This window comes from Oncorhynchus keta, chromosome 26 (assembly GCF_023373465.1).
Source record: "Oncorhynchus keta strain PuntledgeMale-10-30-2019 chromosome 26, Oket_V2, whole genome shotgun sequence".
In the NCBI taxonomy this organism is placed as follows: Eukaryota; Metazoa; Chordata; class Actinopteri; order Salmoniformes; family Salmonidae; genus Oncorhynchus; species Oncorhynchus keta.
This window is the reverse complement of record NC_068446.1, coordinates 20,238,979-20,260,966: the sequence shown is the minus strand read 5'-3', so window position 1 is coordinate 20,260,966 and position 21,988 is coordinate 20,238,979. Positions and strand designations below refer to the sequence as shown.

The window sequence follows — 21,988 nt, the reverse complement described above, 5'->3', positions numbered from 1 at the left end:
AGAAGGGGAGAAAGACAGGGAGAATTGGGCCTGTAACCGAAAGTTCACTGGTTCGAATCCCTGAGATGACTAGGTGAAAAAATCTGTCAATGTGCATTTGAGCAAGGCTATTAACCCTAATTGCGCCTGTAAGTTGCTCTGGATATGAGAGGGTTTGTGGTTAGTTAGGGTGCAGAGGGGGTCTGTGTGTGTGTGGTTGGTTGGGGTCTGGGAGATCCACCCTAGTCTCACATACACAGCCTGCACTTCCTTATGAACATGGAGTACCGCTTCCATCTGCTGACCAAATGACAACACATCAGTTTCCTTCACAGATTTATTATCATTAGTTCATGTTTTTAGAAGATACATTGTGCACATGCTGCAATCAAACATGTATGTCAATGCTTTTAAGGGACATTAGTATACACAAGCAAAGAAGTATTATAAAGATCATAAAAAAGGTTTGAATTCAGTTCATGATGCCAGCAGAGGAAAACATTTAAAGAAGCTAAAGTCCATCAGTAGAAAAGTGAATTTGGTTGTCATCTTCTTAGCTGTGTACCTTCAAGGTTAGAAGGAGGTTGGTGATTCTAGGGTAGTGTGCACCAAGGTAGGGGTCAATTCACTAAATCCAGGAAGTCAATTGTCATAGTGACAGGACGACACAGAGCGGCCTGGAATGTTGCTAACAGGAATATGGACTCAAACTACCCAAAGCCCCATCGACAAGCAACTTTACTGATCCATATCCCTCCAACCAACCCCAGGCTACCTCATACCTCTCTATATAAGGCTGGTGTTGTAAAGATGTGGGTGTTGCTTCCTCAGATCAAAAGGGTTAACAGACGGGGAGAAGGAGGACCAGTACCCCCTCAGGCTTCCTCCATCAACCCCTTTTCCTCCTTTCCATATAATCTTCTTCCATATTTACTCATCATCGCTTCTCCAGTTTCTTGAATTTGGCCTCTGCAGAGAGACAGACAGATTGACTGACTGTGCAGGAAGGTTAGTTAGTCTCTCACACACACACACACACACACTTAGGAGTAGTGTCCAGGGGAAGTTCATTTTTAGCTGTTCATTTGGGACAGTGTGCTAGCGCTCTCTGCTGTTGGAGCTCAGGGTGTAGAGGTGAACTTAAACAGCAGAGGGCACCATAAGGCTGTTGCTAACATTCAAGGGCCAGTGCATTTTTAATATGACACTATGAGGTCGAAATAACACAGCCTGTTCAGGTGGGATGGAGTTTTCGGCCCAGATCATGACGTCACAATCTGATCTGATTATAAAAGACCAATAATCGTTCATCAGGGTAAGCGGGTGGGCTCTAGATCATCCTATCAGCCAATCAGGGCTGTGTATGTGAATATCTTCAAACTTCTTTCCTAACGCCCACACGATCAGACTGAGCATTTCAATGACCAAAAGAGGAACAGGGTAATAAATGATGCAAATATATATTTAGGAGTCGTTTAAATAAACAGTGATTTATTAGACATATTGTGATGATTAAAAAAACATTAAAAACACTGCATGGGGCTTTAATGTTGAGCTGAACACTGCAGCACAGCTATTCTTAGCACATCTGCTATAGAGACTGCAAGCAGATTCTAATAGACAAGCCATAGTGAACGAGCTAACAGATATGTATTTCTATCTACCACTTCTCTCCCCCAGTCAGTCTGGTGAGGGTTAAGGTTACACACAAACTCAGTAGGCCCTTTTTCCACTTACAGCCCTGGTATAAATATAGACTTGCAATATGAAGCTACGGTATGTGTTTCCACAGGCATGCTACACTGTCTCTGTGTGTGTTTCTGTCTTACCAAGCTTCTTGGAGTAGGTGTCCAGTTTATAAGCAGCCTGCTCCAGAGACGACACTTGTTCCTCAATCTGGTTTATCTGGTCTAGATAGGGCTGGAGGCTGGCGTCTGTAACACACAAAACAATATATTTCTCAGCTAAATTAAGGTAAAACCCCCCCCGTCATTTTCATAAAGGGTCGCAAGCTTCCCCCTCACGTTTGAAAGGCTAATAAACATACACTTGAGGTTGAGGTCCTGCAGGTTCCTGCTGATATTAATGCTGATGTCTTTCATCTCCATGTACTTCAGACTGGTCAGCTTGTTCATATTCTCCAGCAGACGGTAGTCCTCACAGGTGCCTGGGAGAAGAGGGAAATGGGGGAGCATGAAACAGGAGATGACATTGTTGTTATGCTGAAGACATGACAGAGAGTGTAATAAAACTCAATATTTGGAAGGTGTTCTTAATGTTTTGTACACTCAGCATATACTAGTATGCAGCTGTATAGACATGTAGAGGGAGAGACAGAAGACAGTCAGTCAGAGACAGTCAGGGGAGACAGACATGCAGGAATACAGACAGATAAGACAGGCACACCTGTGAGTTCTCCTTGTAGGAAGACTGCCATCTTATCGAACATGTCTGTACAGAGCTCATTGATGTCTGGTTCTACAGCCTCCTCTGCAGTCTCCACCCCACCGTCACCTACACACACAGCAGAGTTACACACCATTGACATGTTGTAGAAACATCCCATCATCCGTACTCTGGAGGATTCTGCTGGCTCCTACCTCAGATGTAGGACCAATTTGCCAGTCCCTTGGCATGATGCTGTGATATTCGGCTTAGCTACTGCATTCTAATGTAATAAAAGGTACTCATGGCCGACTCCAGGCATAAGCAGTTTCTTAATAAACTCAAATTTTGTGCATAAATTTGTTTACATCCCTGTTGGTGAGCATTTTTCCTTTGCCCAGATAATTCATCCACCTGACAGGTGTGGCATATCAAGAAGCTAATTAAACATGATCATTACAGAGGTGCACCTTGTGCTGGGGACAATATACAGTAAGGCCACTAAAGTGAGCAGTTGTCACACAACACAATGCCACAGATGTCTCAAGTTGAAGGAGCGTGTAATTGGCATGCTGACTGCAGGAATTTCCACCAGAGCTGTTGCCAGATAATTGTATGTTAATTTCTCTACCATAAGCTGCCTCCAACGTCATTTTAGAAAATTTGGCAGTACGTCCAACCGGCCTCACAACTGCAGACCACATGTAACCATGCCAACCCAGGACCTCCAATCCGGCTTCTTCACCTGCGGGATTATCTGAGACCAACCACCCGGACAGCTGATGAAACTGAGGAGTATTTATGTCTGTCATAAAGCTCTTGTTGGGAAAACTCATTCCGATTGGCTGAGCCTGGCTCCGCAGTGGCCCACCCAGGGCTGCCCCCCTGCCCAGTCATGTCAAATCCATAGATTAGGGCTTATTTATTTATTATTTCAATAACTGATTTACTTACATGAACTGTAACTCTGTAAACTTTTTGGAAATTGTTGCATGTTGCGTTTATATTTTTGTTCAATATATATTCATAAATATATAAAAAAGTATGTGGACACCCCTACAAATGAGTGGATTCAGCTATTTTTGCATAATTTGAGTCAATTGGAGCTGTACCTGTGGATGTACACTGCTCAAAAAAATGAAGGGAACACTAAAATAACACATCCTAGATCTGAATGAATGAAATATTCTTATTAAATACTTTTTTCTTTACATAGTTGAATGTGCCGACAACAAAAATCACGCAAAAATGATCAATGGAAATCAAATTTATCACCCCATTGAGGTCTATCCAGCTATCTAGCTAGCCATTTCACATTGGTTATACCAGCCTAATCTCGGGAGTTGATAGGCTTGAAGTCATAAACAGCGCAATGCTTGAAGCATTGCGAAGAGCTGCTGGCAAAATGAACGAAAGTACTGTTTGAATGAATGCTTACGAGCCTGCTGCTGCCTAACATCACTCAAGTCAGACTGCTCTATCAAATCATAGACTTAATTATAACAATGACATACAGAAATAAGAGCCGTAAGTCATTAATATGGTCGAATCCGTAAACTATCATTTCGAAAACAAAACATTTATTCTTTCAGTGAAATACGGAACCGTTCTATATTTTATCTAACGGGTGGCATCCCTAAGTCTAAATATTGCTGTTACATTGCACAACCTTCAATGTTATGTCATAATTACATAAAATTCTGGCAAATTAGTTTGCAACGAGCCAGGCGGCCCAAACTGTTGCATATACCCAGACTCTGCGTGCAATGAACGCAAGAGAAGTGACACAATTTCACCTGGTTAATATTGCCTGCTAACCTGGATTTCTTTTAGCTAAATTTGCAGGTTTAAACATATATACTTCTGTGTATTGATTTTAAGAAAGGCATTGATGTTTATATGGTTAGGTACAGTCGTGCAACGATTGTCCTTTTTTCGCAAGTGTGCTTTTGTTAAATCATCCCCCGTTTGGCGAAGTTGGCTGTCTTTTTTTTAGGAAGAAATAGTCTTCACACAGTTCGCAACGAGCCAGGCGGCCCAAACTGCTGCATATACCCTGACTCTGTTGCACAGAGGCAAGAGAGGTGACAATTTTCCTAGTTAAAAGAAAGTCATGTTAGCAGGCAATATTAACTAAATATGCAGGTTTAAAAATATATACTTGCGTATTGATTTTAAGAAAGGCATTGATGTCTACGGTTAGGTACACGTTGGAGCAACGAGTCCTTTTTCGCAAATGCTCACCACATCGATTATTTGCAACGCAGGCCACGCTACATAAACTAGTAATATCATCAACCATGTGTAGTTAACTAGTGATTATGATTGATTGATTGATTTTTATAAGATAAGTTTAATGCTAGCTTGCAACTTACCTTGGCTTCTTACTGTATTCGCGTAACAGACAGGCTCCTCGTGGAGTGCAATGAGAGGCAGGTGGTTAGAGCGTTGGACTAGTTCACAGTAAGGTTGCAAGATTGAATCCCCGAGCTGACAAGGTAAAAATCTGTCGTTCTGCCAGAGCAAAGCAGTTAACCCACCGTTCCTAGGCCATCATTGAAAATAAGAATGTGTTCTTAAGTGACTTGCCTAGTTAAATAAAAGGTGAAATTCTTTATTTTTTTAAATAAAAAAATAAAATGTATAAAATCAGCCAAATCGGTGTCCAAAAATACCGATTTCCGATTGTTATGAAAACTTGCAATCGGCCCTAATTAAATCAGCCATTTCGATTAATCAGTCGACCTCTAAAAAGAAACCACTACTAAAGGACACCAATAAGAAGAGACTTGCTTGCGCCAAGAAACACGAGCAATGGACATTAGACAGGTGGAAATTTGTCCTTTGGTCTGATGAGTCTGTTATATTTTTGGTTACAACCGCTGTGTTTTTGTGAGACTCAGAGTAGGTGAACAGATGATCTCTGCATGTGTGCTTCCAACAGTGAAGCATGGAGGAGGAGGTGTGATGGTGCTTTGCTGGTGACACATTCTGTGATTTATTTAGAATTCAATTCTGCAGTGATACGCCATCACATCATTCTGCAGTGATACGCCATCACATCATTCTGCAGTGATACGCCATCACATCATTCTGCAGTGATGCGCCATCACATCATTCTGCAGTGATGCGCCATCACATCATTCTACAGTGATGCGCCATCACATCATTCTGCAGTGATGCGCCATCACATCATTCTGCAGTGATGCGCCATCACATCATTCTGCAGTGATACGCCATCACATTATTCTGCAGTGATACGCCATCACATCATTCTGCAGTGATACGCCATCACATCATTCTGCAGTGATGCGCCATCACATTCTGCAGTGATACGCCATCACATCATTCTGCAGTGATACGCCATCACATCATTCTGCAGTGATACGCCATCACATCATTCTGCAGTGATACGCCATCACATCTGGTTTACGCTTAGTGGGACTGTCATTTATTTTTCAACAGGACAATGACCCAACACACCATGGCCATGTAAGGGCTATTTGACCAAGAAGGAGAGCGCTGCATCAGATGACCTGGCCTCCACAATCACCTTACCATAACCAAATTGAGATGAGTTGGACCGCAGAGTGAAGAAAAAGCAGCCATCAAGTGCTCAGCATATGTGGGAACTCCTTCCAGGTGAAGCTGGTTGAGAGAATGCCAAGAGTGTTTAACACTTTTTTGGTTACTACATGACTCCATGTGTGTTATTTCATAGTTTTGATGTCTTCACTATTATTCTACAATGTAGAAAATAGTAAAAATAAACCTTAAATGAGTAGGTGTGTCCAAACTTGACTGGTACCGTACACACACACAAAAGTATGTGGACACCCCTTCCAATTAGCAGATTCACCTATTTCAGCCACATGTGTGCTGACAAGTCTATAAAATCAAGGACACAGCCATGCAATCTCCATAAACACACATTGGCAGTGAAATGGTCCGTACTGATGAGCTCAGGATGCCATCTTTCAGTCAGTTCATAAAATATCTGCTCTGCTAGAGCTGCCCTGGTCAACTGTAAGTGCTGTTATAGTGAAGTTAAAACATCTAGGAGCAACAACGGCTCAGCCACGAAGTGGTAGGCCACACAAGCTCACAGAACGGGATGGCCGAGTGCTGAAGCGCATAGAAATCGTCTGTCCTCGGGTTGCAACGCTTGCTTAATGGAAGCTAGCCCCCACAAGCAATGTTCCAACATCTAGTGGAAAGCTTTCCCAGAAGAGTGGAGGCTGTTACAGCAGCAAAGGGGGGACCAACTCCATATTAATGCCCATGATTTTGGAATGAGATGTTCAACGAGCAGGTGTCGACATAAGTTTGGTCATGTAGTGTATATATTAACTCAGTTGGGGTCTCAACTTAATGTTTAGAGTTAGAATACACAAGGTGCAAGTTCAACATGTGGTTGTTACATCAGCAGTTTCTCTCTTGTTTTGTCAGCCAGACAGTCACTCAATTAGCCATGTCAGCTAACAATTTTTAGATTGCTATGTTAGTCTAGTCAGTTATCATGGACAAATACCGCCCAGGGGCACTAACCTCCATGGGACCCCCATTGATTTTGTGAGTCACTCTCACTCAGATACTGTATAATTAACATGGCATCATGTTTTAGGGTCCCCAAAAGGCTAGAGATGGCCAGAGTAAACAACAAACAAATTGTTAATCTTCTTGCTCTCAATAACTAAAATAGCGCATCAATTTGCAGCAAGGGCGTCTCCATTGGCCCATTTGTGTTTGTCGACCTGCTACGGTTAGCTGGAATTGGAAGCGAGCAAGCACCACTCACTGCTGCTGGTAGGCTTCTTGGGCGCCGCGGGCACAACCTGGCCGTCAGCAGCAGTCTCGCTAGGCTCTCCCCGGGATTCGGAGCTCCCTCCCAGGCTGAGGACGGTAGGATGGACAGGGGGTACTCTGGAGATGCTATCCATCGCAGCAGCCTCCTCTCCCGTGGCCGCCATTTTGCCTTTCCGCCAGTCACATGATGGAGTTTCACGTGACATTTATTGTTACCTCTACCTTTTTGCCCTTTGTGGTGTTGTCTGTGGCCAATAATGTTTGTACCATGTTGTTGTCATGTTGTGTTTTCGTGTGTTGCAGCTATGCTATGGTGTTGTCTTAGGTCCCTCTTTATATAGTGTTGTGGTGTCTCTCTTGTCATGATGTGTGTTTTGTCCTATATTTTTAATACATTTTGTCATGTTTAATCCCAGCCCCGTCCCCGCAGAAGGCCTTTTGCCTTTTGGTAGGCCGTCATTGTAAATACGAATTTGTTCTTAACTGACTTAAATAAAGGTTCGATTTTTTTTATTTTTATATAAAAGTTTCAATAAAATTATAAAAATGAATTATTCCCCCTCTTCTGAATTCGAGCTACACCCTTTTACTTGACAGGCGCGTGCTACGTCGTGTGGTTGTCACCACTAACCATCTTCACACAAACAATAACACAATTCATTTATCTTTTTCCTATTCATATTGATTGATAGTTTTATATTGTTTTGTCATTGTTCGAGTATAGTGAGGTCGAGTGTTTTGTCTAGTCGTGTTGCATTATGAACACTTCGAATCAGTGTGAACCATAATGTTAGTGTTTGCCGAGCTAACTCGTCAGCCTAATGTTAGAGGTTTTGGGGTAAAATAAAGGGGATCCTCAGTCCTCTCTTCGGTTCATATGGGTGGGTCAGGGTGCTGACGTTCTACGCAGGAAGTATCCAGTGAACCATCGTGACAGCCTGCGTGATTGTAAACATGGCGCCATGCACCGCTACAGGGCTGCGCTGTTTTACATCCCGTTTGTAGCTAGCCTGAGACACAAAACTTAACCATGGAGACAGAAGAGGAACAACATATGACAACTCTCCTCTGCATGGGTTTCCCAGATGCAGTGGCGATACGCAAGGCGCTACGCCTGGCGAAGAACGACATCAACGAGGCTGTTGCGCTCCTGACCAACGAAAGCCCCGGTCTTGGGTATGGATATGAGCCGATGGAGAGTGGCCCTGCCCCAGGCCCGAGTGGAGACGGGGAGTCCAGTGGGCGGACCGGGACTGGAGGGTTCGACCCACCTCCCGCATACCACGATGTGGTGGAGAGCGAGGTAAGGGTGAAGAAGGATAGTAAACGTTAGTTCGCTGGCTTCGTAAGCTAGAACACAAGTTAGCTAACGTCGTTAGCGCTATAAAATCTAGCGATGATGATGGCTAGGTAGCCAGACAGGGCTCGCCCTACAATACTGCATAGCGCCTGACTGTCAACATATAGAAGGAAATCCGCGGCATGCATAACTCCATTTACAGTTGGCTAACGTTAGCTCCATCTCGGTCTGCATACATTCGACATTCGGCTAGTTGAGTTGTAAATACAGCACTAGATACTTTAATCATCAGTATTGAAATTGGGTGCACACTAGCCAACATCCGATTCAGAATGTAGCTGTTGCTTGACAGCTAACTAGGTAGTTAGTTAGTTAGCCCAGCGGTTAGTTATGGGGAATGCGCGAATCTCTAACCAACTAACTAGTGTTTGCAATCGTTATTAATAAAGCCGGTTTGCAGAGTGAATGTGGTGATATTAAGATCTTCGCATTCATTACTTTGGGGAAATGCACATCTGTATGCAGTTTAGCGTAATGGAGCTATTGATGATGATGCCCGAGAAGCCGGTGTTGTTAGGCCGGAGACGATAGGTCGCCTAGCGGTTAAGAGCGTTGGGCCAGTAACCGAAAGGTCGCTGGTTGGAATCCCTGAGCCCACTACGTGAATAATCCGTCGATGAGCAAGGCACTTAACCCTAATTGCTCATGTATGGGCTCTGAATAAGGGCGTCTGTTAAATGACTAAAATGTACACATGTAGCTAGCCAACGTTAGCTACGCGAACTAAGCTGGCTATAACTCGGTACATTAGAGAAGCTGAGATTTCGCAATCGCCCGTGAACCTGATGTGGCAATCTTGTGCTTTAAATATTGTCTAATAAAAAAGGTTATTTAAATTGTTCATAGTCCGGTGACAACGTGATGTCTAACTACATGATGTCTCCAGCATCTGCAAGCTGGCTAGAGAGCATCAAGTTGGGGCAGGACAAAACCGTTTTGGTGATTTGGGTATCATCAAAATAACTCCATCGCACACGTTTTTGGTCTCATTCATCAAGTTTTACCTGATTAAGTAAAATACCATTGGATATTTTATGTTGAAAGATCAGTTTATATTCCTAATACTTAAATTGAAACTGATGCTGTTGCTGCTTCCTGTTAAGACATAATGATGAATAATAGTCCAATGTCAAAACAGTTTTAAAGTGTCCGAATCTATAATAGTTTGTGATATATTGAAAACCTAAACATTAAATGTACTATCTACATACACATGTGCAACAATAGTAATCATATGTATTTTTTTTAAGGAGCTACTTATTAACTGCACAAGCTCCAAAACCCTGTCGTTTTGTCAAGTGGCAATACATCACTCATCAATTGGGGTGGGGGTATGTGCTGTTTAAACTACCACAACTCTAAAACCACATGGAACTGGATAGGCTGTATTTTTACATCACTGGTTAGAGGACAACATCCAGAACAGTCAGCTACATTTTGGAATGTTGCATTTTGATAAGGGGGTCAGAAACCTGGCAATGTGGTGCCAGGACGGCAACCTCTCCCTCAACGTCAGCAAGACAAAGGAGCTGACCGTGGACTACAGGAAACAGAGGGCCGAGCACGCCCCCATTCACATCGACGGGGCTGTAGTGAAGGGGTCGAGAGCTTCAAGTTCCTCGGTGTCCACATCACTAAGGATCTATCATGATCCACACACACCAACACAGTCTTGAAGAGGGCATGACCATGCCTCTTTCCCCCTCAGGAGGCTGAAAATATTTGGCAAGGGCCCTCAGATCCTTTTTAAAAATGTTTTTTTTGTTTGTTTTTGTTTTACAGCTGCACCATTGAGAGCATCTTGGCTGGCTGCATCACCGCTTGGTATGGCAAGCAACTGCTTAGCATCCGATCGTACGGTGTATCTCTCTAGTCTAGCGGTTAGGGTACCATCTCTATTCTCTACACACAGCAGATTATGCCCCCTGTCTTCATTGCTGTGCGAAACTGTGTGCATGGTGACGTTGATCACCAGGGTGTGGGCATGTGTGTGTGTCTCTGACACCCGGGTTGCATTCAGTAGGTCACAGCATTGCGAAATGTTTTCAAATGTACCCCATTTTCCAGGAACCGTCTGCATCAAAAGCAGCCCTGTTTTGTTTCTATATTTAAAACATTTCTTTCAGGTTACATATTCAAATGGTTCACATTCAGACTATTACGCCAGACAAATCCCTCCGTCCCACTCTTTCTCCTCCGTCTCCCTCTCTCTCTTCAGCTTGTTTTTGCGTCTCTGCTGTCTGCTGTTAGGAGGCATGTCACGGGTCTGTGGCCCTGCATTCTCATCCTAAATTTAGCTCCACACACAAACATCCCTACATTCTCATATGGTTACCTAGTTGCCCTGCGCAACATACATGCATGCGTACATAAACACAGCACACACACTAAATAAAAACACGCATACCAGAAAGACATAGACACACTAACAAACACACCACATCCCATCCTCCTGAGAGAAGCCCAGAGCTCCAGTCTTCCCCTTAGCTTCTCCTCAGGCAGGAAAACGGCACTAGTACTGTTATTGTTACTGTGTTAATAATGCTGAGATGAAACTGTGACAACTGCCTATTGGTTCAGCAGTAGCTAGTTAGAAACCTCCCCAGGTAGTATCTATTAACCCAGATTATTCTATTTCTACACTAAAACATATTTCTAATGAGATTCTCCTATACACATGCTTTGTAGTCCTGGAGTCATCTCAATCTAGGATCCTGACCCCAGTTGTTTGTTAAAAGACAGGTCAACAGATCATGCTGGCTTCCTTACCTCAAAAAGAGGTCTCTGATTGGACTGTGCTGTTCTGGGGAGCACCTACCTAGATCTAGAGCTCATCTCTTTCCAATTCTTTCTATGAAGGAAGATAGCTGAAACTTCCCTCCCCCTTCATCCTTCCATCGATCATATATTGGTATGCTATACTGAAAGGTCAGAGGGGTTATTGAACACACCCACCACTCTCACAGCCTGTTGTGTTCAAGACCACCAAAGTGAGACCGTTTTTTTTTTTTTTTTTTAAAGACCGGAGCAAATCGAGTCTTAGTCAAGACCCAAGACCGGGAGGGGGGCGAGTCAAGACCGAGATCAGAAAAATGAAGTCCAATTCAAGACCATGATTGTAACTGTGTCAAATAACCACCATAATGAGTTCAAAATGTCCAGTATTTATTTTTATATTTCAGAAGAACATATTGATTCTTTAGACAGTCAGAATGGTGAGAAAATGCGTGCTAATGGCAGAGAACCACTACAGATGATCACTAACCCAAGCTGGTCGATAATAGATAAAGACAATATGTTCCAACTTCCCCGTCTCCCCAAATAATTGTGAGCGCACAACTTTCAAACATTTGCCCCATTCATGCAGGCGAATCAAAGGACATTCTGTCGAGCGTGACAGTTTGAGGATATTTTTCAATGAAAGTAAAGGACATTAATGTTACGAGTAAAGTAGGAAGCCCGGGATTCAATAGGCGATTAGATGTTAATGTGTCATGAAAGGAGGGTGGTTGTTTGGCCTGACCAAGCAGTTTTATATGCTGAGTCTGACTGAGTTTCTTACTTTGCTGGTCTCGAAGAAATTACAAGTCCTCAATGTCAGAGACGGAATAAAGACCAATTCATTTTTATATGTGTATATATATATATATACACACACACACACACACACACACACACAGTGGGGCAAAAAAGTATTTAGTCAGCCAACAATTGTGCAAGTTCTCCCACTTAAAAATATGAGAGGACTGTAATTTTCATCATAGATACACTTCAACTATGACAGACAAAATGAGGGGAAAAAAATCCAGAAAATCACATTGTAGGATTTTTAATGAATTTATTTTCAAATTATGGTGAAATATAAGTGTACCTATGATGAAAATTACAGGCCTCTCTCATCTTAAGTGGGAGAACTTGCACAATTGGTGGCTGACTAAATACCTTTTTTGTGTGTGTATTTAAAACATGTTTTTATGTTATCTGAAACCTAGACAAGACCAGGACTCTCAAGACCAGTCTAGAGTACTACAACACTGGTAGAACTATGAAATGTTTGTGTGTTTCAGAGGAGTAATGATGAGAATGGGAATTGTTCAGGCAGCAGTATGGAGTTCCCCACCACTAACCTGTATGAACTGGAGAACAGAGTGTTCACTGACCACTGGTCAATCCCCTACAAGAGAGAGGAGTCACTGGGCAAATGTCTGATCGCAGCCACCTGCCTTGCCAAACACGGTAAGAGAGAGCCAGTAAGTGTGTGGGGTGGGTTTGTTGTTGGGGGTTTTGTGACTTGTAACTGTTGGATGCTTTTCACACATTATTTTACACCCAGTTGTCAATAACTACAGACTCTCTCACTTTCTTTCTCACTCTGTCTCTCTCTCAGGTCTGGCGGATGCAGATGAAAACTGTAAACAGTTTATGGACAGGTGTATGCACGAGGCCTTTAAAAAGGTGAGTTGTGTGTATGCATGAATGAAGCCTTTAAGTGTGTGTGTGGTAGAGGTTGACCGATTATGATTTTTCAATACCGATTTATTGGAGGACCATAAAAGCCGATACCGATTAATCTGACAATTTTTATTTTATTTTTATTTGTAATCATGACAATTACAACAATACTGAATGATCACTTATTTTAACTTAATATAATACATTTCGATTTAGCCTCAAGTAAATAATGAAACATGTTCAATTTGGTTTAAATAATGCAAAAACAAAGTTTTGGAGAAGAAAGTAAAAGTGCAATATGTTCCATGTAAAATATGTGCCATGTAAGAAAGCTAACGTTTCAGTTCCTTGCTCAGAACATGAGAACATATGAAAGCTGGTGGTTCCTTTTAACATGAGTCTTTAATATTCCCAGGTAAGAAGTTTTAGGTTGAAGTTATTATAGGAATTATAGGACTATTTCAATCTATACCATTTGCATTTCATTAACTTTTGACTAATGGATGTTCTTATAGGCACTTTTGTATTGCCAGTGTAACAGTATAGCTTCCGTCCCTCTCCTCGCTCCTCCCTGGGCTTGAACCAGCAACACAACGACAATTAGCGCGCGCTAACCAGCCAGCCATTTCACTTCGGTTACACCAGCCTCATCTCGGGAGTTGATAGGCTTGAAGTCATAAACAGCGCAATGCTTGACGCACAACGAAGAGCTGTTGGCAAAACGCACGAAAGTGCTGTTTGAATGAATGTTTACGCGCCTGCTTCTGCCTACCACCGCTCAGTCAGATACTTGTATGCTTGTATGCTCAGTCAGATTATATGCAACGCGGGACACGCTAGATAATATCTAGTAATATCATCAACCATGTGTAGTTAACTAGTGATTATGACAAGTTTAATGCTAGCTAGCAACGTACCTTGGCTTACTGCATTCGCATAACAGGCAGCCTCCTTGTGGAGTGCAATGAGAAAGAGGCAGGTCGTTATTGCGCTGCCCTCCAGGACACCTACACCACCCGAGGTCACAGGAAGGCCATAAAGATCATCAAGGACAACAACCACCCGAGCCACTGCCTGTTCACCCCGCTATCATCCAGAAGGCGAGGTCAGTACAGGTGCATCAAAGCTGGGACCGAGAGACTAAAAAACAGCTTCTATCTCAAGGCCATCAGACTGTTAAACAGCCACCACTAACATTGAGTGGCTGCTGCCAACACACTGACTCAACTCCAGCCACTTTAATAATGGGAATTGATGGGAAATGATGTAAAATATATCACTAGCCACTTTAAACAATACTACCTAATATAATGTTTACATACCCTACATTATTCATCTCATATGTATATGTATATACTGTACTCTATCATCTACTGCATCTTTATGTAATACATGTATCACTAGCCACTTTAACTATGCTACTTTGTTTACATACTCATCTCATATGTATATACTGCACTCAATACCATCTACTGTATCTTGCCTATGCCGCTCTGTACCATCACTCATTCATATATCCTTATGTACATATTCTTTATCCCCTTACACTTGTGTCTATAAGGTAGTAGTTTTGGAATTGTTAGCTAGATTACTTGTTGGTTATTACTGCATTGTCGGAACTAGAAGCACAAGCATTTTGCTACACTCGCATTAACATCTGTAACCATGTGTATGTGACAAATACAATTTGATTTGATTTATTTGATTTGGACTAGTGACGTTTGCAAGATTTGATCACCCGAGCTGACAAGGTGAAAATCTGTTTTTCTGCCCCTGAACAAGGCAGTTAACCCACTGTTCCTAGGCCATCATTGAAAATAAGAACGTGTTCTTAACTGACTCGCCTAGTTAAATAAAGATTAAATAAAGGTGTACAAAAAAAAAAATAACAGATTTCCGATTGTTGTGAAAACTTGAAATCGGCCCAAATTAACCGGTCGACCTCTAGTGTGTGGGGGTGTGTGCATAACACTTATAAGTGAGCGACGTAGAACCTGTTTCAAAGCCAGTTTCCCCTCATCTTCAAGAAAGGAGACCTATTTGAACAGGACTGTTTGGTGGAATATTAACACGTTCACTCACTCTGCTTGCTCTTCCCATCCCCCTTTCTAGCTCCTGACCAGTAGTGCGGTCCATAAGTGGGGGACAGAGATCCACGAGGGGATCTACAACATGTTGATGCTACTGGTGGAGCTGGTGGCTGAGAGAGTCAAACGGGACCCCATACCAGTTGGCGTGATGGGTGTACTGACTATTGTGGGTACACACACAGACCTCATGCATACAGTAAACACACACACACACACACACACACACACACACACACACACACACACACACACACACACCACGTCACATGGAATAGCATTCACACACCTCAACCCTTTAAACCATTAGCTGTCTGTCTGTAGGCCTTCAACCCAGACAATGAGTACCACTTTAAGAACCGTATGAAGACGTGTCAGAGGAACTGGAGCGAGGTGTTTGGAGAGGAAGCCATGTTTGCTGTGTCACCTAGCAACAGCTACCAAAAGGTGAGGCTGTAATATGGGTGTGGCTCTAAAGCACAAGTATGAAATAAAAAACAGAAAATATATGTGTGACTGATCACGTGTGTGTGCCTTTTTGTTTCTACAGGAGCCTCATGGCTGGCTGGTAGATTTGGTCAATCGGGTAAGTCCTCCCACACACACCTACACACACCTCTGTGATAGTTCAGGGCAGTTTCATGGCAACAGAATTATGCTGAGGACTCATATTTTTCACTTTAAAATGTATACCAAAAACACCCCCACTGATTTCAAGGTTTATCAAACCATATATCTCCATGCACAATGACTACTTTTAAAGCCCCCCCCCAGACATTGAAGTTAGGTTAAATTTAGGTTCTGAATGAAAGGTGAAAAAGTATTTTCCTTATGTTTAAAATACATATTTTCCAGGACGTTGAAAAGGCGTCTTTTTCCGGATGTTGAAAAATACGTATTATCCAGACATAGAAATCCAGTTAATTTTTGGTTCTGAATGAAAGTTGAATATAAGTAGTTTTATAGACATCTATTTTTTGGGCGAAATCAAGGATGGACCGGACCAAAAACCGATGTCCGTGGATGTGGAAATCCAGGCCGGTCCGGACTGCACCAAAAAAGTCCAAAAGGCATCGGCGTCAGACTACTTAGAGGTGTAGCCTGAAATGTTATTTTCTGAATGCCCATTTATGTGATAAGCCTACCGTTTGTAAAACGCCCCAAAAAGACTTGCGGACAGGGATGTAGCCTACAATGTCAACCCTCAATGGATTTGTATGAATCCCCATCCATGTGGTAGGCCCACTATTTCAGGTCTGAATATCAGCTACCCAACTTTATCAGGAGTTCTTGGGAGCTTATTTTCAATGTGATTACACAGCGGGAAATGCAGAAGTATTTTCTTTTTCGCAATGAACAGCTTGTCAAGACTTCGCCACAGATTGCAGCCACTGGCCTATCTTGGATTTCGCCATCTATTGTTTTCTCATGTTTTGTCATCTCCCATAAGTTGCGGCTGCGAATCCACCATAGATATAGTTAGACAAAATAACAGACCTGCCAACATGCACGTATTTTGCGTACCAGCTATGTAGTTCTCTGTCCATGTACGAGATCCAAGTTAAAAGTACGCAGAAGTAAATGGGTGCTGATTTTTTTTATTTTTTTTTATTGTTGATGTACATTTTCATAAAAAGTGACTCTAACATCCTGGTTCTCGAGCTGCAACACACAGACATGTGCTGAGTTTGTGTCAACGGACATGTAGATCAATACATCCTTATTGGACGTAGCTTCTCGTGTCTGCCCCTCCTGTTTGTTGTGATGCTTGAGTTTGAAGACTGACAGCTGTCCGTAAACACATGGACAAATCCCTTTTCGACTCCGTGTGTTGTGCAAAGGTAAACACTATTTATTTCAAGCTAACGTTAGCGTACATAAGATGGACATTCAGTGGGCTCTAAAGTGCCAGCAGTTCACTCGCATTTGCTAGTGAAAGAAATGAAATGCAAATACGAAAAATAACTGGTGGCATTTGTGCGATTGTGATACACATTTAATTTAATACATTTAATTCTGCTTCCCTTTAGTTGTATTTCCAGACTTTAACTATAATTCTGATCCACGTCACAACAAGTAGAATCCAAAATAAATATAAACATCTTTGCATTAAATGGAGTGGGGAGTTTAGAAGAGTGAGCGATGAAGAATGGATGAGTGTCCGGTATTCGCTATAGAGGCAATGCTTCTAAAATACCGTTGCACTAGATTTGAGATTTGATCCATTTTGAAAATCTGAAATAATGTATGCGCTGTAAAGAAATTCAATAGGCACCTTTACGTAGGCTGAAACAGCCAGTTTGCGGTCTGTGTTGATGCGGTCATTTGTTTTCAATGTTTTCAATGTTGATTTGGAACCCTGTCCAAAAAGTCAATACTTGTGAGCTGGCCCTGTTTGAGAGGTGACAAGCGTACCTCTACTATAGAGACTATACTTGGTGGCCAAGGCAAGTTGGATCTGAAGAACTTCTATGCAGATGTCAGAAACTTTATTTTCTTCTGCGGTTGACTACATGTTGCTGAAATTTCCATTTGGAGATATTCTCCTCCAGCATGCAGTGGTCGCTGACATTGCCAACAGGCAGACTGCCTAGTTCTCATTCCTCAACTTTTAAATGGCACACTTTCCCTGTATTATTCCTGAGGGAGCCTCTGTTGATCTTGTGGAAGATGAGTTTAGACTCTCCGGCAACAACCTTTGAGCAGAGTCTGGTCAACATGCGCATGGATCAGGCCTGGAGAGAAATCGGCGCAATGAAAAGGGGGGGCTGCCTGGTCTACTCCCACCTTTTGGCTGTGATGCTGGGCATATTGGTCATATTTCACCAACACAAACATCATCGTTTCCAAGAACAAAACCCAGTACAGAGCCTCCCTCAGTACAGACATGCTGAGTGCCCTCGTTACCAAGAAGGTATCTATGATTGCCAGAGGAACTGTTTTCCACAGAGAAGTCTATCCTGCTGTCTAAGGCAAAATCTGCTGACTACCAGGCAAATCTGTCTAGGAAATGATTTCCTGAACATTTTGAAGGTCTCCAGAAGATTTGATCTCACCCACTGTTTCCTATCATAGCTTTTTTGTTTTTATTATGGATAACATGTTTATTTGATACTGATGCTTTGCTTCAAACATTTGTTCTTATATCAGAGTTGAATTTTTTAATTTTTTATTATCGTGGATAAGACGTTTGTTCATTTTGTACCTAGATAAATAACTTATTATTTGTTTAATAAAATAAAAACAACTCCAAGAATAAAGGCCCTTGTTAGTGACTTTTACCATATGTGTAAGTGGAATTCCAACCGTATTATAGTGATTTGGTACAATTCTATAATTGCGATCACTCACAAACAGCGCGCGCACAAGCGTGCGGGTAGGCTTCGGCTGCGGTACTGCAAAAACAATGCTCATGGTTCTCATGGGAAGTGAAATGATAGGCTACAATGACTTTGCTCATGATCATGCCCGCTGCAAGTGACATGTAACTAACTATAAATTCCTTGAATTTTCTTACGTGTATGCCTTTTCGTTATCTGCATAGACACTTGTGGTTTCTAGCTATTGTTACACCAGTCAAAGCAGTGGAGCGTGTAGTGAAGCAAAACATGAGCGGTCAAAATCTTGCGGCGACGGGGGAGCAGTTTTTCAAAATGCTATCACATCACACAATAACACTATTTATAAAGGGGTCACTAGCCACTCGGTGGCTAGTTTATTAGGTACAACCATCTAGTACTGGTTCGGATCCCCCTTTGCGTCCAGAACAGCGTGAATTCTTCGGGGGATGGAAATGTTGCTCAATTGGTATCAAGGGACATAACGTGTGCCAGGAAAACATTCCCCACACCATTACACCACCAGCCTGTACTATTGACGCCAGGCAGGATGGGGCCATGGACTCTTACGCCAAATCCTTACTCTGCCATTAGCATGACGCAACAGAAACCGGGATTCGTCAGACCAGGCTGAAGTTTTTCCACTCCTCAATTGTCCAGTGTTGGTGATCGCATGGCCGCTTCTTCTTGTTTTTGGCTGATAGGAGTGGAACCCATTGTGGTCGTCTGCTGCATTAGCCCATCTGTGACGAGGACCAACGAGTTGTGTGTTCCGAGATGCTGTTCTGCATACCACTGTTGTACTGCGCTGTTTTTGTCTGTTTGTGGCCCGCCTGTTAGCTTGTATGATTCTTGCAATTCTCCTTTGACCCCTCAACAACGAGTTGTTTTTGCCCACAGGATTGCCCCTGACTGGATCATTTTTTTGTTTGTCGCAGCATTTTCAGTAAACCGCAGACACTGTCCTGAGAGAAAAGCCAACACCGGAGCTGACGTGCATGGCACTGATGGTCATACCACACTCAGTCGCTTAGGTCACTCGTTTTGCTCATTCTAACGTTCAATCGAACAGTAAATGAATGCCTCGATGCCTGTCTGCCTGCTTTTCTAGCAAGCCACGGCCACGTGACTCACTCTCTGTAGGAGCGAACCATTTTCGTGAACGGGGTGACTGGCCACTGTGTGTGTTTTTTTTAATACAGACCTAACAAATCAGTGAACATTTGCAAATGATCTAAAGTAATCTGATAATTCTCTGTTAAAAAAACAAATTTGCACCCCTTATTTTATTTTGCTCCATGGCTCAGTGAACACAAGTCTGTTTGGATCAGTTCAGTCGTGAAGAGGAATAAAATTGCAGCTGTTTCTGATTAATATACAATGCCATGCTGGTGGTAACGTTAAAATAAAACCCAGTCCTGAAACAAAACGTAGGCTGACAATAATGTCTGTCATAGGAAAAGATACTGCATTCATGTGGATTTACACGGAGTGCACAGTTTGGATAAATATACAGTATCATACTTTGTCTAAAACAATGACTTATTGACTTAAATCATTGTGCAACATCATGAGTAAGCTCTGGCCATCGCCGTTCAGCTCGTAAAAGTGGATTTTTACCTTAATTACTTTACCAAATTTAGCATCTGCAGTTTTTCCAGTAAATGTATTTAAACCTTTTTACTATGTAAATTCTTCAAAGTAGTCATTGTGCATAGAGCTGTATGGCATGTTCAGACAGTTCCGTTACAGTCCAATTGCCGTCCATTTTTGTCTGTGTCTCTATTCAGTGAAGTGACTGTGTATTTCTGTCTCTTCTCTCAATGTCCTTTCCCTTCTTGCTCTCTCTAGTTTGGAGAGATGGGAGGGTTCACTGCTATCCAGGCTAAACTCAATACACAGGAGATAGAGATTGGGGTAAGGGGACGCATGCGTACTTGTGTGGCTACTCTTAGATCTCCTTGTGTGAGTCCTTCCTTTTGAGGATTCTAACCAGAACAACACACACATGGATCCCTTTCCACCATTAGCCCCCCCCACCACCACCACCTCCTCACCTTTGGGAGACAACCATTTAACATTGTCTTTTTTAGACTATGTGTGTATGCAACTCTCTGTTTCTCTGCAGTGTGTGTCTGCTCTGGTCCAGCCTCTATCTGTGTGTGCAGAATACCTCAACTCCAGCCTGGTGCAGGTAAGACATTTCCCTCCAACACACACGCAACATATGGCACATCCTCAGCATGATGATGACTTCATGAGACTAATAATAATAATGTGTGTTTGCTTGAAGCCCATGTTGGATCCTGTTATCCATAAGATGATCACCTATGTTCAGAACCTGGAGGAGAAGGACCTGAAAGACAAGGTACCACAATACCCCCCCCTTGCCTTGTTTACCCGCAAGACTCTGCTCTACAGACCTTGGGATGCTCTCGTAAATGTTATAAATATCAGTGTCCAACGTCTAAAACCGTTCATTCAGCGCTTAAAGTCTGAAGCGAACAGTCAGACTGCACAGAGTTTCCTATGAACACAGCATCAGATGCTGATTGTTTCCGTCCGTCCTGTAGAGGCTGGTGAGCATCCCAGAACTGCTGTCGGCCATAAAGCTGCTGTGTATGAGGTTCCAGACCACCCTGGTCACTGTGGTGGACGACCTGCGCCTGGACACTCTGCTACGCATGCTGAAGACTCCTCACTTCTCTACCAAGATGAACTCCCTCAAAGAGGTGAGAGGTCAGGGGTTACACCATGAAAGGTTAGATGTAAAACAGGAAGCCTTTGCCAAAGTTAGCAGGGCCATGAAAAACTGGTGTCGCTCTCCTTATTGTTATGCTATTGTCCATGTGGATGCTTCTTGCTATAAACGGTATGAAATGTGTTTATGTGTCTAGGTGACTAAGCTGATTGAGGAGAGTACTATGTCTAAGACGGTGAAGAATGCCATTGACACAGACAGACTGCTGGACTGGCTGGTAGAAAACTCTGTCCTCTCAATAGCACTGGAGGGTAAAGACAATGTTAATGTTAGCACTGGAACAACATATTTGTACTTTTATCTATCTTGACATGTGATTCCAGGTAAGAGAAAGCAGTAATAGAAGTGTGTGTGTTCTAGGTAACATAGACCAGGCCCAGTATTGTGATCGAATAAAAGGCATCATTGAGTTGCTGGGCAGTAAACTGTCTCTGGACGAGCTCTCTAAGATCTGGATGATACAGGCAGGACAGTCGTCCACGGTGATTGAGAACATCCACACCATCATGGCTGCTGCTGCCGTCAAGTTCAACTTAGACCAGCTCAGCCACCTGTTTGTCCTTATACAGAAGGTCTGTATGTGTGCTTAGGAACGTCTCTGTGTGTGTTACTTTTATGCTCAGGCAAATGCTGGTCGATTTAGCTATTGGCGGTTAAGAATGTCTATTTCACCAGCCACGTTGGGGGGGGTGGTCAATTTGCAGGCTCTACACTGCAAGCATTACCTTCCCATTTTGTTAATAAAAATAAGAGTCAGAAGTCGACTCTGAGCATATGTGTGAGTTTTCTAACTATTTCTGCTGTTTTGTTTCATAGCTGC

The 21,988-nt window shown here is 42.6% G+C and overlaps 2 protein-coding genes across 2 annotated transcripts in view; one reads left to right on the top strand and one right to left on the bottom strand.

The window, feature by feature from the left end:
- Nucleotides 1-302: 302 nt before the first annotated feature.
- On the bottom strand, nt 303-7,366 carry bloc1s2 (biogenesis of lysosomal organelles complex-1, subunit 2). The gene is made up of 5 exons (XM_035737275.1): nt 7,163-7,366; nt 2,386-2,493; nt 2,027-2,146; nt 1,809-1,913; nt 303-948 (listed from the first exon to the last, which is right to left on the bottom strand). Exons 1-5 carry the CDS (start codon nt 7,332-7,334, stop codon nt 917-919), a joined length of 537 nt encoding a protein of 178 aa, XP_035593168.1. The 5' UTR covers nt 7,335-7,366; the 3' UTR covers nt 303-916.
- Nucleotides 7,367-7,424: 58 nt separating this feature from the next.
- Nucleotides 7,425-21,988, top strand: part of usp24 (ubiquitin specific peptidase 24) — a 48,034-nt gene continuing 33,470 nt past the window's right edge. Inside the window, exons 1-12 of the mRNA XM_052480322.1 lie at nt 7,425-8,473; nt 12,598-12,766; nt 12,918-12,985; nt 15,095-15,238; nt 15,394-15,516; nt 15,620-15,655; nt 20,259-20,324; nt 20,536-20,601; nt 20,701-20,775; nt 20,981-21,139; nt 21,305-21,419; nt 21,529-21,740. Coding sequence (XP_052336282.1) covers nt 8,201-8,473; nt 12,598-12,766; nt 12,918-12,985; nt 15,095-15,238; nt 15,394-15,516; nt 15,620-15,655; nt 20,259-20,324; nt 20,536-20,601; nt 20,701-20,775; nt 20,981-21,139; nt 21,305-21,419; nt 21,529-21,740 — 1,506 coding nt within the window. The 5' untranslated portion in view covers nt 7,425-8,200. The remainder of the gene's footprint in view (nt 8,474-12,597; nt 12,767-12,917; nt 12,986-15,094; nt 15,239-15,393; nt 15,517-15,619; nt 15,656-20,258; nt 20,325-20,535; nt 20,602-20,700; nt 20,776-20,980; nt 21,140-21,304; nt 21,420-21,528; nt 21,741-21,988) is intronic.

What these genes read in the sequence shown, in the direction of transcription:
- bloc1s2 (XM_035737275.1), bottom strand. Translation starts at nt 7,334, where the DNA reads ATGGCGGCCACGGGAGAGGAGGCTGCTGCGATGGATAGCATCTCCAGA. An exon ending in GCAGGACCTCAACCTCAAGT is followed by an intron (nt 1,914 to 2,026) that starts GTATGTTTATTA and finishes TGTGTGTTACAG; the next exon opens with ACGCCAGCCTCCAGCCCTAT. An exon ending in CACCTACTCCAAGAAGCTTG is followed by an intron (nt 949 to 1,808) that starts GTAAGACAGAAA and finishes GTCTCTCTGCAG; the next exon opens with AGGCCAAATTCAAGAAACTG.